Here is a 12,687-nt window from a genome sequence, read left to right as displayed (position 1 = left end):
GGGAGGGAGACGGAGAGAGAGAGAGAGAGAGTGGTGTATGTGTGTGAGAGAGAGCATGTGTGGTGTATGTGTTTGAGAGAGAGCATGTGTGGTGTGTGTGTATGTGTGTATGTGTGTGAGAGAAAGTGTGTGTGTGTAATTGTGCTTGCGCATGCATATCTGTTGGTGTGTGTGTTGAACCCAGTGTGTGTGTGTGTGCGCCCCCTGACCCTGCTCTCTCTCCAGATGGTACACTCAGACTGCCAGAGCCAGGACTTCCAGCTGCAGCCGCCCCGGCCTGGCCCCGCCTCCCCTCCCCCACGGCCTGGCCCCACCCCCCCACCGCCCAGGCTCCGCCCCCATGTACGGTCGTCTCTGCTACGGCGTGCACACGCTGCCCTATCTCCCTGTTGCCCGGGGCTACGGGCTCCCGTCCAATCACCTCCTTCAGAAGGGGGCCACCTTCGACCTCCGGGAGTCTGCGGCCAGTCATGGAGCAGAGCCTCTCCTCCTCCAGAATGGGTTGAACTTTGACCTCCGGGAGCCTGGGTCGCAGTGGGTCGGCTCGTCGGGTCCAGAACCCTTGCTGACCTCCCTTCAGCACGCACTCACACACAGTAGACCTGGTCCTAACACCGGACAGAACCAAGGCCAGGACCAAGGCCACAACCAGGGCCACAGCCAGGCCCACAACCAGGGCCACAGCCAGGCCCACAACCAGGGCCAGAACCAGGCCCACAACCAGGACCAGAACCAGGGGATAGACAATGGACAGGACAAGGTCAGTTACCTACTTTTGTGGTTTTGTGTTCAGTTCTCAGTTAAGATAAACATACACACCATGCATGAATATTGTTCACAGCATTGGGATGATGTCATTCTTTATTATAAACAATTTAAATATCAGAATCACATATTTTTTTATACATTAATATCATATTAACAATATCATATACAAATACATGGTAGTGTATCTCAGCAGCCAGAGTACTACCCCAGCACAGTAACCTCGGCTCTCTATTCAAATCAAAACCTTTTTTTATTTGCACTGTTGTGTTTACAAGTGGTGTCACAGATCAGATCTGCTGCCCCTCTCATGTTCTCTCGTGTCTCTATCCGTTACCATGACGTCCCCCTTCTCATCTCTCCCTTCCTCCTCTTTCTCTACCCTCCTTCTGCTCAGCCTGAGCCTGCAGTGACAGCCCAGCCCTCCCCCCCTCCCCTCTCCTCCCCCCCTCCCCTCTCCTCCCCCCTCCCCTCTCCTCCTCCCAGAGTCACTGCAGCTCTTCGTCCTCCCAGGACGAGGGCCGGCCCACACCCTCACCCTCCCAGACCAACACAGCAGCGTCCAGCTCTGCCCTGGACGACACCGACACCGAGTCATCCGTCCCGTCCGCGTCGGAGAGGGCAGGGCGGGGCGCAGCCCCCAGGAGCCATGACAACTACAGCATCGTGGGCTCGCTGAACCAGCCCGGCGGAGAGACACCTGGGAGTGGGACTACTTTGTTTCGCGGAGGAGCACAGCTGCTGAACGCGTTCGGGCTGGCGGGGAGGAAAGACTTGACCCCTCAGCTCCTCTCCCTGCCGCCAAGCATGCTGGGATACGGCCGCGGCTTGGAGGCCGGGGGCGGGCGGGGCCTGGGGGCGGAGGGGGCGGGGCCTAGAATGGAGGAGTTTCTGAAGTTCCGTCTGGACCAGGTGACCTCTGACCTATCGCAGCCGCCGTACGACTCGCTACAGACCTACGAGTTCGAGGGCGGAGACTCGAGGGCGCAGTCACTGAGCTCGCTGGAGAGTGACGCAGGGGTGGAGGGGCAGGACAGAGGGGGGGAGGGGGAGATAGAGGAGGAGGGGTCGTCCGGGTTGGATATGAAGTTCAACAGGCTGGTGAAGATCATTAAAGAGAGAGTGGAGGAGAGGTTAGTGGAGGAGAAGGAGAAGAAGGAGAGGTTAGTGGAGGAGGAGAGGGGGAGAGGTTAGTGGAGGAGAAGGAGAAGAAGGAGAGGTTAGTGGAGGAGGAGAGGGGGAAAGGTTAGTGGAGGAGGAGAGGGGGAAAGGTTAGTGGAGGAGAAGGAGAAGAAGGAGAGGTTAGTGGAGGAGGAGAGGGGGAAAGGTTAGTGGAGGAGAAGGAGAAGAAGGAGAGGTTAGTGGAGGAGGAGAGGGGGAAAGGTTAGTGGAGGAGGAGAGGGGGGGAGGTTAGTGGAGGAGGAGGAGAAACCAGAGGGAGAGAGGAGGAGGGATGTAGAGACGAATGAAAAACAGAGAGTGGAGGTTGAATCAGAGACCAGGTGGGAGTTCTAGGGTGGAGGTGTGAGGGGAGGGTGGAGGTGTGAGGGGAGGGTGGAGGTGTGGGGGGAGGGTGGAGGTGGGTGACATTAGGGTTGTGAGGGCTGGGCAGGGTGGGTGGGGGGGTGTGGGATGAGGGTGGAAGTTTTGAGGAGTTGCAAGGGATGACAGGTGCAACACTGTGACTGATGCAGTTTAAAAGCAATAGAGAGCAGGAACACACTGCAGCCACAGAGAGACGTTTGTGCCTCAGCGCCAGTGAAGCCGATCGGAGCGCACCTCTCTCAAACTCACCTCCGCCACAAACAGAGGGGATCTGTCGCTTTCAAACTCCCCATGTAACTGATATGAATAATGTACTTAGGCTTTCCAAGTTAAAGTCATGAAAAATTCACTTTCTGAAATATTGATTCCCAGGCGTGAAAGCTGCATTGTTGAAAAATAGGCCTCATGAAATATGGAGAGGATTTGTGATATTTAATATTGATAGTTTAATAGGGGCACTCTGCTGATGGCTCACTGTGTTACTCCGATGCAACATTTAGAAGTGGATTAAAATTGGAGAGGCAGTATTAAACCAACTCTAAAGCCCACATACACACACACACACACACATGGGGGAACACACACATATGGACACAATTAAATTCCATACAAACACACACACTCTTGTGGACACACACAGACACACTTACACACACTTACCGATGTCTTTCCAGAATATGAGGACTGCATCAATACACACTATTGTCCTGGTGCTGTTTACTGTAAATACATTGTACAGCCACAAGAAAACATCCTCCTATTGTTAACTGTGGTCAACTGTTGTTAACCTCTACAAAACACTATGCAAATGTGCTCACTGTAACAAGAGATGGATTGACATTTTGTTAAATAGCCGATAGACTTTATTTAACATGAGTGGTGTCCCTCTCTGTAGAGCCAGCGTCTGGAGAGACTGGTACATGCTGTGCAGCAGGGCTGGTCAGGGCTGGTCAGGGCTGGTCCTGAGGGGCTGCGGTCCTGCAGGTTTTAGACCAGTGGCTCTCAAACCTGTCCTCAGGGACCCCCTGTCCTGCATGTTTGAGATGTTTCCCTGCTCCAACACACTTGATTCAAATAAATGGGTAGTTAACAGGCTTCAACAGAGCTTGATAACGACCATTCATTAGAATCAGGTGTTGGAGCAGGGAAACGTCTGTACAGGATAGTGGGCCTTCAGGATCCGGACTGCACAGCCCTGCTGTAAGGATCTGTCTTACAAGGGGTCCATCAGTGGATGTTTCACTAACCATTTACAGAAGTGCTGTTTTAAATGTTTGTATGAAAAACACGTTCACTCGGGCACTCACTTAAAATTAAAACTGTTGTGAAGCGGTGTTTGGAAATGAAAAAAGGTTTATCATTTTTGTAATTGTTCTGTCAAACTCTCTCGTAAAAGTGTTTTTGTTGTTGAAACCCTCGGCTGCTGAAGAGCTGTTGATGTGAAGTGTTTTTATAACCGTGCAGCTCTTCGGTTGGCCTGGGATTCTCTCCTAACAGCAAAGGAAATAAAAAAGATGAAGCAATTTAATTTACCGTAACTGAACAAGTAAGAAGTGATTCAACTTGAAATAGATTTAGAAAATCTCAGAGGTATTTCCGCTAAAATGATATCATTTGAAACCTCATTACATTTGCCGTGGACTATATGATGCCAATGTTATTTTCCATGTATTATGTGTTAGCTTCGTTCATCAACCTTGGCTTGGCCCAGAGAATAGGGCTGGTTGCAGGCCTCTGGAAAAATCGCCAGGGAAATTAAATCTTTATCAACCGTGCATCTTAATGAGAATCCAATTTGAGAACAAATCTTTGTGGACTTTGGGGAGAGAGTGAGTGTGGGTGGGCTGGTTCCCAGCAAGGAGGAATCTCACATTACAAACAGGTTGATGGCCTTAACAGGGGAGTCGAAGACGCGTGTATGGATGCAACTGAGGTAATTAACGAGTAGAAATTAAATTATTTAATGATAATGTAATTACCGTAGCTGTGCAGCGATGTTTTAATACTGATGAGTAGCAGCATTCAGGTCACAGACAAGAAAACAAACATTAAAGACACATGACTAGGCTTATTCCTCATAAAATTCAATCATAATTTAATATTTCATAAATATGATTCTATACAATTCTCTGACCATGTTTTTGTGGGTAATTATGGCTTAATCGTCGCCTCTGAACGATAGGTTACTGTAACATTTCTTGCATCAAAAATATTAAATCTAATCAGTCTTTTTTCTTCCAAACCTCAAACATATTGTTTGTGTCGCCAGAGTAAAAACAGCATTTCAGAAGCTGCAACGAAGACGTTTGAAATAAGTGCATTTATGACGCAACACTGCCCCCTGAGGTAACACCTGGGTACTGCATGGAGCGAGGCCGTCTGCTGTCATGACGAATGGTCGGAGGAGAATCTCTGGAGCTCCTTATTGGCCAGCGCCATGGTTACGCCGTCAGGTACAAGCACGCAGTGGACACCTGAAGCAGATCACACCTTAGAACACCTTAGTTACACTTTACTGCAATACTGTACATGACGCTTAACTACCATCTACCATTAACTATCATGTAATGGAACATTACCTGAAGGTAACATTAACTACCATGTATCATTAACATTTTACATTTTACTAATTTAGCTGAAGTGTTGAGGTGCGTGTGTGCGTGCGTGTGCGTGTGTGTTGACTGTACCTAGCCGGCTGATATCTGAGATGTTCCTGTTCTCGTCATCAAAGAACATCATCTCACTGAACTGAAACCCGCTGTCGACACTCAGCCTGTAGGCACACACATCACACACACATTACACACACATCACACACTCATTACACACACATCACACACACATCACACATAATTACACACACCCCCAAACCCCTCAGGGCCTGGAGATGTAAAGGATGACAGTTACAGATCACATGTATATATTCACACACACACACACACACACCCTGTACAAACACACACATTTACGTAGTGGTTGGTACAGAAGTATCAGTGACTTGTGTGATTTGATGTCAACTTCAAACTTACTTTTTGAAGTGGGGGACCTTTGAACCTGGATATATTTCTTTAAAGGAAATGTACCGGTTGAGATTGAATAGAGAGAGAAGCTGATTGGCCCCGTCCACTTCTCCGGTGCTAAAATATCAACGGATAAAATGGCTGATTAATAATGCAATTACATATTATATCATCAAACGCTAGTTGAAAACTGACAACGCTGAAGTAACACATTTACTCTGTTAATGATAGAAGTGTCTTTGATGTCTGCGTACCAAACATGAGTTTCTGCTTACATACCGTGACGCCACTCCTATCGTGATCCCCTGACTATGGATAGAGGACAGCACTTCTACCGTTTCCCGGTACAGGGTCACCGGGTCCCCCCTGGCGTCCAACACGCCGCCGCTGGAGAAAGACATGCAACAGCTGACGAGCAGACAGCACGCGAGGACATCAGAAACTACGGTAACGGGTACGGAAGCTAGAAGTGTTTGAATAAAAGTGGAGTTTCAGTATTGAGCCACTGAAATACATTTCTGCATTTGGTCGATGCGTATACTGACACAATACAGTAGTTTTATATAGCTGGATGGGTCATCTTTCAAGTTCAGACCATGATAGCCCAGATACTCACCCCTCGGCTCTGTGGAACGGCGCACAAACATGGGTATCTACCCAAAACGGCCAGAGAGTGTAATCTATTAGATGAAAAAAGCACACAAAGAACAGGGCACACATACTTTAGATTATGACCAGTGCCACAGATGAGTAAATTATTATTGCTAGACTGCCATAGCTAGCTAGATATCAAGCTGTACACACTTACCCAGGTCAAACACAACTAGTTTGGGTTTAGTCATAGCCAGCAAATAGATTCAGTGATTACCGAATGTTGACCCGTTAATTAAGTTTTGGATACACTATAAAACGTCTCCTGTCATCTCGAACACGAATGTCCGTGACTGGCGAGAGGCCGCTGCCATGACGTAATATTTGCGGAAGTAGAATCAGATGACTTGGGGTGTACTACATCTGGTAGCCGGAAGAGGGCGCACTTTGAATTAACATCCACACAGCCATAATACACTTCAGGGCTATTAACTTCGAAGGCCTATACCTTTCCTTCTTTTTTTGTTTTCTATTTGTCCAACTATTTTGTTGTTTTGTTTATCCTCAGTTAATCGCAAAATGTTTTAAAGAAGCCAAACTGCTGGTGAAAGGCCAGAATGTTTCAGTTTAGTGAACAGAAAGGTAGGCAATGTTCTCCATTTCCCAACCTCCGCTCCTGCCTGCTACCTTTGTTTCTCTTATGCTATGAGATCGGATGAGCAGTCATGCTGACAATTAGGGTTGGGAGGGTTGGGTTTCTTGTGGTCTTACCTTAACCGTTAACATTGAAATTCACAAGTAGCCTAACCCCTACTTTTAGTCATGGTGAAAAACAAAGCCGTAAAAATATTTAATAGGTAGTTAACTCTTAACTGGATACAGTGTCTAGAGTCTAGAGTGTGTTAATCATCTCTTAACTTGCTCTTATAGTGTGGCCTATCATCCTTTTACTCTTTAAAATGTTATTTGCTGATGAGTCTCTCGGGGTTAAAGGTTGACTGACATCGAATAACTTTTTTATTTGATGATACACTGCGTTTCTTCAACTTAGTTTTGCCAGCATACAATGCCGGCTCAACTTTAGTGGGTAAGAAATGCATGCATCCCGCCTGGATACGTGGATTTAAATACACAAACTACACAACATGACGCAAACAAGGCAGTGGAAAATAATGTACAATGTGATCACAAGCTAAAACAGGGAATCGGGCCTATAGAAACCGAAGGGACTTCATGTTTGATTCGGTTGCCAATCTTGCTACATGCTGGGATAAAACTTGAAAAAACGGCATGCCTTGCATCTTGGCTTATTCTAAAATGTGATGAGAATTATTTGTCAAATTATAGTCCCAGCTGATTATACATTCTAAAAATACATCCTTCAGAATCATACTTGGAGTACGTTTTTTTTCTTCTTTTAGGCAGTCTAAAGTCTCTTTGGAGCTGTCTCGCGCTCTGTGCTCGCTCGACAGCCGTTACATCTTCGTGAAGCGGTCGTCGTCCGTGAACACTCCGTTATGAACGCCTTCCAGGTTCTCACAAGCGATTCCGTTCTCAACTTTCACCGGCTTCCCCTCCTCCTCCTCCTCCGCCGTTCCACTCTTCTTTCTGGAAGCAAATGAAACGGACACAGAAACTCAGCGGTAGGCCTACCTCGCATTCTTGGGAGGATAACAGACGTGTCATCTGCCCTGCAGAACTTTCCAGGTGAGTTCTGTTCACTGGCAAGGTAAGGTGAGTTGTGACTCATGCATGACAGACAAGATGAAGTGATTTAAAAGTATCGAATGAGTGAGAACTGACCGTTTCCTCGGCAAGACAGAAGAGACCAACAGGGCCACGATGCCAGCACACACCACCCCGATTACCACCCCGAAAACAATGAGCCAGGATGGGGTGTCGGGGTTCACTGGGGTGGCAAAGGTCGGGGGGATGCCCAGGAACTCGAGGGTCCTGTCAGTCAGCAGGAAAACGCTGTTGATGCGATGCCTGTATTTCCTGTCGGTCATAAAAGCGTTTTATTATGATGGTTTTGCGCATGAATGGAAAAAACGTGCCATCTGCGCCCATCATTTCTGCCACGTAATCATTGTTATGAAAGTACAGAGATCATCTACTAAAGATGGATTTTTGGAGGAATAGACAGACAGACAGGAGGGTCTTGTGTAGTGCGTAGTGAGTGTGTTTACATATTGTAGTAAGGGGGTGGCCAGGTGTGTGTACCAGGTGTGTACCTTATAGCCCTCTCCACCTGCTCCTTCTCCACCAACACAGACTGATCCTCAGGGGACGTCACCACAAACCAGAAGGACACCCTGCGGGTCTCATTACACACCAGGACGCTGGAGACACTGGGGGAGAGGGATAGCGTCACACTAGACACAACAAACCAGACACAGACCACACAACAGACCAGAAACAGACCAGACACAGACCACACAACAGACCAGAAACAGACCAGACACAGACCACACAACAGACCAGACACAGACCAGACACAGACCAGATATAGACCAGACACAGACCAGACACAGACCAGACACAGACCAGATATAGACCAGACACAGACCAGATATAGACCAGACACAGACCACACAACAGACCAGAAACAGACCAGACACAGACCAGACAACAGACCAGACACAGACCAGACACAGACCAGACACAGACCAGACACAGACCAGATATAGACCAGACACAGACCAGACACAGACCAGACACAGACCAGACACAGACCACACAACAGACCAGAAACAGACCAGACACAGACCAGATATAGACCAGACACAGACCAGATATAGACCAGACACAGACCAGACACAGACCAGACACAGACCAGACACAACAGACCAGAAACAGACCAGACACAGACCAGACACAGACCAGACACAGACCAGACATAGACCAGACATAGACCAGACACAACAGACCAGACACAACACCACAACAACTACACTTGCGTCACAGACATGACATGGTACTGATGTGTGATACATAGAGAGGTAGATAGACACATAGATGCAACAAAATATGCAAAAAAGGAAACTAAATGTACAAAACATACAGCTGCTGTGCATGTGACTCACTTGTAGGTCTCTGTGCCAAAGTGCTGCCTCATAGCGAACGCAATGGTGGCTCGGAACAGGAACATCTCACTTTCGTTCCATTCGTACTGCGGTGAGGAACAACAGAAACATTCACCACACTGTTCAAGTCATGGAACCATCCATCCATTCTAGAACACTGTTCAAGTCATGTGACCATCCATCCATTCTAGAACACTGTTCAAGTCATGTGACCATCCATCCATTCTAGAACACTGTTCAAGTCATGGAACCATCCATCCATTCTAGAACACTGTTCAAGTCATGGAACCATCCATCCATTCTAGAACACTGTTCAAGTCATGTGACCATCCATCCATTCTAGAACACTGTTCAAGTCATGGAACCATCCATCCATTCTAGAACACTGTTCAAGTCATGTGACCATCCATCCATTCTAGAACACTGTTCAAGTCATGTAACCATCCATCCATTCTAGAACACTGTTCAAGTCATGGAACCATCCATCCATTCTAGAACACTGTTCAAGTCATGGAACCATCCATCCATTCTAGAACACATCTAAGGGAGAGTTTGGTCTGGTGCAGCTCGATGCACTTGTGATCTTTAAATCTGCTGAACTTTCTAGATGCTCTAATTCTACTGTCTGTTCATAGAGACTGTTGGTTAAAAGCGTCCGCTAGATGAACTAAATGTAGATGTAATGTGCAGGACAGGTAAACCAGGTACTCACAGCTTGATCTCCCAGGGCAGTCTTCACACTGATTCTCACTTTGTATGCGTTTGAAGTTTCTATTGAGAATAAACAATATAATAGTCATATAAAGTCATTCAATTTATTAATGTTTCAGTATAGTTTAACGGCCAAAACAAGGGCTCTGATCACAAATCAACACGTACATTCATCAAGATGGGGAGTTTAGGTAAGGATTAGTCATCTTTCACACAGTGTGAAAGTGTCACATAAATGTTTATTTCTGTCCTGTGATTATGCTGAAAAGCACACAGGGACTAGTCAGAACTCACTGGTTGAAACAGACTATGGAACTGAACAGCGAAACATTGAAACAGTCTCAGAGAATAGCTCTGCGGACAATTCTAATCTGGGGTAAACAAAGTATCCTTATGATGTTCCTTAAAAGAACATTCAGTACTGAGGTTCTCAACCTGACACGAACCAGCCGAGAACACGACATTAGAGCCTCCAGACAATCGGAGGATTCAAACCCGGAACCTTCACGATAACAACAATACAAAGTCTGCCGTCTGTGCCAGTGTAAACAGTGTGGCCCCGGTACACTCAGCCTTGACAGCCGCGACGTGAGGAGTCATCCAGGCAGGTAAAGACTACACTTAAATCTGATTAAAACGTATTAAACAGGAGCTCAATACATTTTCATTATATTTGATGCCTTTTTCTACACAAAAAGTATAAGAAGAAAGAAATAAAAAGTAAGTAAACTGTTAAGTCTGCTATGTTTTCGCTTGGGGACTCACCAGGTTTGCAGAGGTCCTGTGCAGGGGCCGGGGCCGGGGTCGAGTCCTGTGCCAGGGCCGGGGCCGGGGCTGGGGTCGAGTCCTGTGCCAGGGCCGGGGCCAGGGCCAGACAGAGCAGCAGCAGAGACAACATGGCAGCTAGCAGGCAGGGCTGAATAACTCCCTGTAGATCCAGTTCAGGAGCAGGATGTGTCCAGGTGGTCAGACTGAGAGGAGGAGCTTGGGGCCAGTCAGGCTTAATGAGTGAGTTATTCTGACAGCCACGCCCTCTCTTGAGTGTTGTTTAGCAGGCCTCAGATGTTGGCTCAGTAGTTCCTCCTGTTTAAAGATACGGCGACGCGCGCGTGTGTGTGTGTACGTTTATGTGTGCATGTGTGTGTCTGTATACGTGCATGTTTGTGTTCATATGTGTATTTCTGTGTGTGTGTATCTGTATAGGTGTGTGTATGTGTGTGTGTATCTGTGCATGTGTGTGTAGGTGTGTGGGTGTCAATGAAAGCCCTTCAGATAATGTAGCTGTTGTTTGACCAAGTGTCGCAGTGTGTTAGTGTGAAACAGCGTGCTGGATAGCAGGTCCACACAGACCGACAGTGATTGTCCAGAAGAGTATGTTTGGTCAGCCAGATGCACAAATGACCCGATAATGGCAGATCAAAAAAACTTTTTTTGAAATGGTTTTAGAGATGTTTCTGTTCTAGACAAGGAGGACGTCACTGCACTTTTATAAAAAAATATATAATAAACAAACATGCAGATCTGAGTCTGTTCTGTTTTCTCAACAAAGATGCACCAAAAACAATTTCCAAAAGCTGCCACCATGAGACTAAACTTTTGTGATTAATCATCAATGTTACCACAAATACTTTGTCTGTACTTGGGTTCATTTAAAACCCAAAAGATGTGTGCGCGTGCGTGTCTGCATGTGTATGGGGGTATTTGTCTTCATGTGTGTATGTCTGTGTGTGTATATCTGTGCATGTGTGTGTAGGTGTGTGTGTGTCAATGAAAGCCCTCCAGATAATGTAGCTGTTGTTTGACCACGTGTCGCAGTGTGTTAGTGTGAAACAGCGTGCTGGATAGCAGGTCCACACAGACCGACACAGTGTTTGTCCAGCAGAGTATGTTTGGTCAGCCAGCTCTCTGGCCTTACCATAATGTGTTCATTTAGCAGGCACTGTAGCACAGAGGTTCATATTTGGGTTAATTTATAACCCAAGTATGGGTGTGTTGTGTGTGCATGTATGTGTTCACTCTCAATCATTGATTTCTAGTAAACTGGTGATATATGTCCACATCTAAGTCTCAAAGGCTGGTGTGTGGTCAGAATATTTTTGATTCGAAAATATTTCAACCTTCAAAAACGTTTTTTTCAAAACGTATTTTCTGAAACGTATTTTTCAAAACTTGATTTTCAAAACTATAAATTTATAAACCAATTATGGCTATACATAAGGCTATCTATAATCTCATATATTATAGGCTACTACATTCGTTTATGGAGTCGCGGCCATAAATGCACATCCAAGAATACTAATCAATATTGCAAATAATCCGAGTTCACCGGCATTGAGTCAGCTAATGGTGTTCGTAGCAGAAATCCACTTCCTGGTTTTTAACGTTTGACCACTCATCACCAAAAACACAGAGGTAGGAGCAGAGGGCCATCCCAGATAAGTGCAGTTGTGTTGTTTAGTGTCAGCAGTTTGTTCCCAACACAAGATGGCAGTAGATGTGCTTATAATCGAGGTTAAAACGACATTTCATTATCTGAAAACCGGCTGGGCCACGAAGACGGGGAGCCAGACATCATTATCGCGAGATGAAAAACAACACCGTTCTCCTTGTTCAATAATAAGCTTAACCCTCACCCACACGAAGTTGTTCGTTAACTTTGTAGATCATCTCATTAGCTACACTGTTAAAGATCACATTTACAATAATAGGCCTAGCCTATGTGTTTTATAGTTGTAAAACAGAACTAGGTTTAGGTGACTTTTTGTTTGCAATTCAGGCCTCAGAGCAAATAGGAGAAACAATTTGTGCTGCAGCGCGTGGAGGTCATAGTTCTCTGACCCCAATTATAAGAAACGGCAAAACGGCTGACAGTACTCAACATGCAACACATTTGTATGTTTGTATGGTTCCTGTCCGTTGACGCAATCAAATAGGGGCCTACAGTGGATTTGCGTCAAGATACCACTGTT

The 12,687-nt window shown here is 46.3% G+C and overlaps 3 protein-coding genes across 6 annotated transcripts in view; 1 reads left to right on the top strand and 2 right to left on the bottom strand.

Moving 5' to 3' along the window:
• The window catches only part of cdh24a (cadherin 24, type 2a), a 23,384-nt gene extending 21,425 nt beyond the window's left edge, over positions 1-1,959 (top strand). Inside the window, 2 exon segments of the mRNA XM_084675436.1 lie at positions 226-760; positions 1,237-1,959. Coding sequence (XP_084531562.1) covers positions 226-760; positions 1,237-1,959 — 1,258 coding nt within the window.
• Positions 1,960-3,150: 1,191 nt separating this feature from the next.
• mdp1 (magnesium dependent phosphatase 1) lies at positions 3,151-6,315 on the bottom strand. Of its 4 annotated transcripts, XR_014731538.1 has the most exons (8): positions 6,139-6,315; positions 5,947-6,010; positions 5,610-5,738; positions 5,340-5,447; positions 4,998-5,083; positions 4,664-4,784; positions 4,290-4,315; positions 3,151-3,800 (listed from the first exon to the last, which is right to left on the bottom strand). XR_014731538.1 is itself a non-coding variant. In XM_084676499.1 (7 exons), the coding sequence occupies exons 1-6, from the start codon at positions 6,170-6,172 to the stop codon at positions 4,696-4,698; spliced, it is 510 nt and encodes a 169-aa protein (XP_084532625.1). In that variant the 5' UTR covers positions 6,173-6,315; the 3' UTR covers positions 3,151-3,800; positions 4,664-4,695. The 4 variants fall into 4 exon arrangements, 3 of the variants coding, with proteins under 3 accessions (XP_084532625.1, XP_084532624.1, XP_084532626.1); XM_084676499.1 differs by lacking the exon at positions 4,290-4,315; XM_084676498.1 differs by lacking the exons at positions 3,151-3,800; positions 4,290-4,315 and having other exon boundaries at positions 4,379-4,784; positions 6,139-6,313.
• Positions 6,316-6,908: 593 nt separating this feature from the next.
• On the bottom strand, positions 6,909-10,907 carry cltrn (collectrin, amino acid transport regulator). The gene is made up of 6 exons (XM_084676039.1): positions 10,484-10,907; positions 9,720-9,778; positions 9,008-9,093; positions 8,156-8,272; positions 7,725-7,919; positions 6,909-7,529 (listed from the first exon to the last, which is right to left on the bottom strand). Exons 1-6 carry the CDS (start codon positions 10,614-10,616, stop codon positions 7,397-7,399), a joined length of 723 nt encoding a protein of 240 aa, XP_084532165.1. The 5' UTR covers positions 10,617-10,907; the 3' UTR covers positions 6,909-7,396.
• Positions 10,908-12,687: the final 1,780 nt, after the last annotated feature.

Source organism: Hypomesus nipponensis, chromosome 16 (genome assembly GCF_054491055.1).
Source record: "Hypomesus nipponensis isolate SF chromosome 16, ASM5449105v1, whole genome shotgun sequence".
NCBI lineage: Eukaryota > Metazoa > Chordata > Actinopteri > Osmeriformes > Osmeridae > Hypomesus > Hypomesus nipponensis.
The sequence above is the reverse complement of the archived record's forward strand: the minus strand, read 5'-3'. Positions and strand labels throughout refer to the sequence as shown.

Bases quoted from the DNA above. Each gene is read 5' to 3' on its own strand.
- mdp1 (XM_084676499.1), bottom strand. From the start codon at position 6,172: ATGACTAAACCCAAACTAGTTGTGTTTGACCTGG. The intron at 6,011-6,138 runs GTAAGTGTGTAC...TTCATCTAATAG, and splicing joins ACTAGTTGTGTTTGACCTGG to ATTACACTCTCTGGCCGTTT. The intron at 5,739-5,946 runs GTGAGTATCTGG...TCTGCTCGTCAG, and splicing joins CCGTTCCACAGAGCCGAGGG to CTGTTGCATGTCTTTCTCCA.
- cltrn (XM_084676039.1), bottom strand. From the start codon at position 10,616: ATGTTGTCTCTGCTGCTGCTCTGTCTGGCCCTGGCCCCGGCCCTGGCA. The intron at 9,779-10,483 runs GTGAGTCCCCAA...TATTCTCAATAG, and splicing joins ACAGGACCTCTGCAAACCTG to AAACTTCAAACGCATACAAA. The intron at 7,530-7,724 runs GTCAGTTCTCAC...ATTTGCTTCCAG, and splicing joins TCTGTCTTGCCGAGGAAACG to AAAGAAGAGTGGAACGGCGG.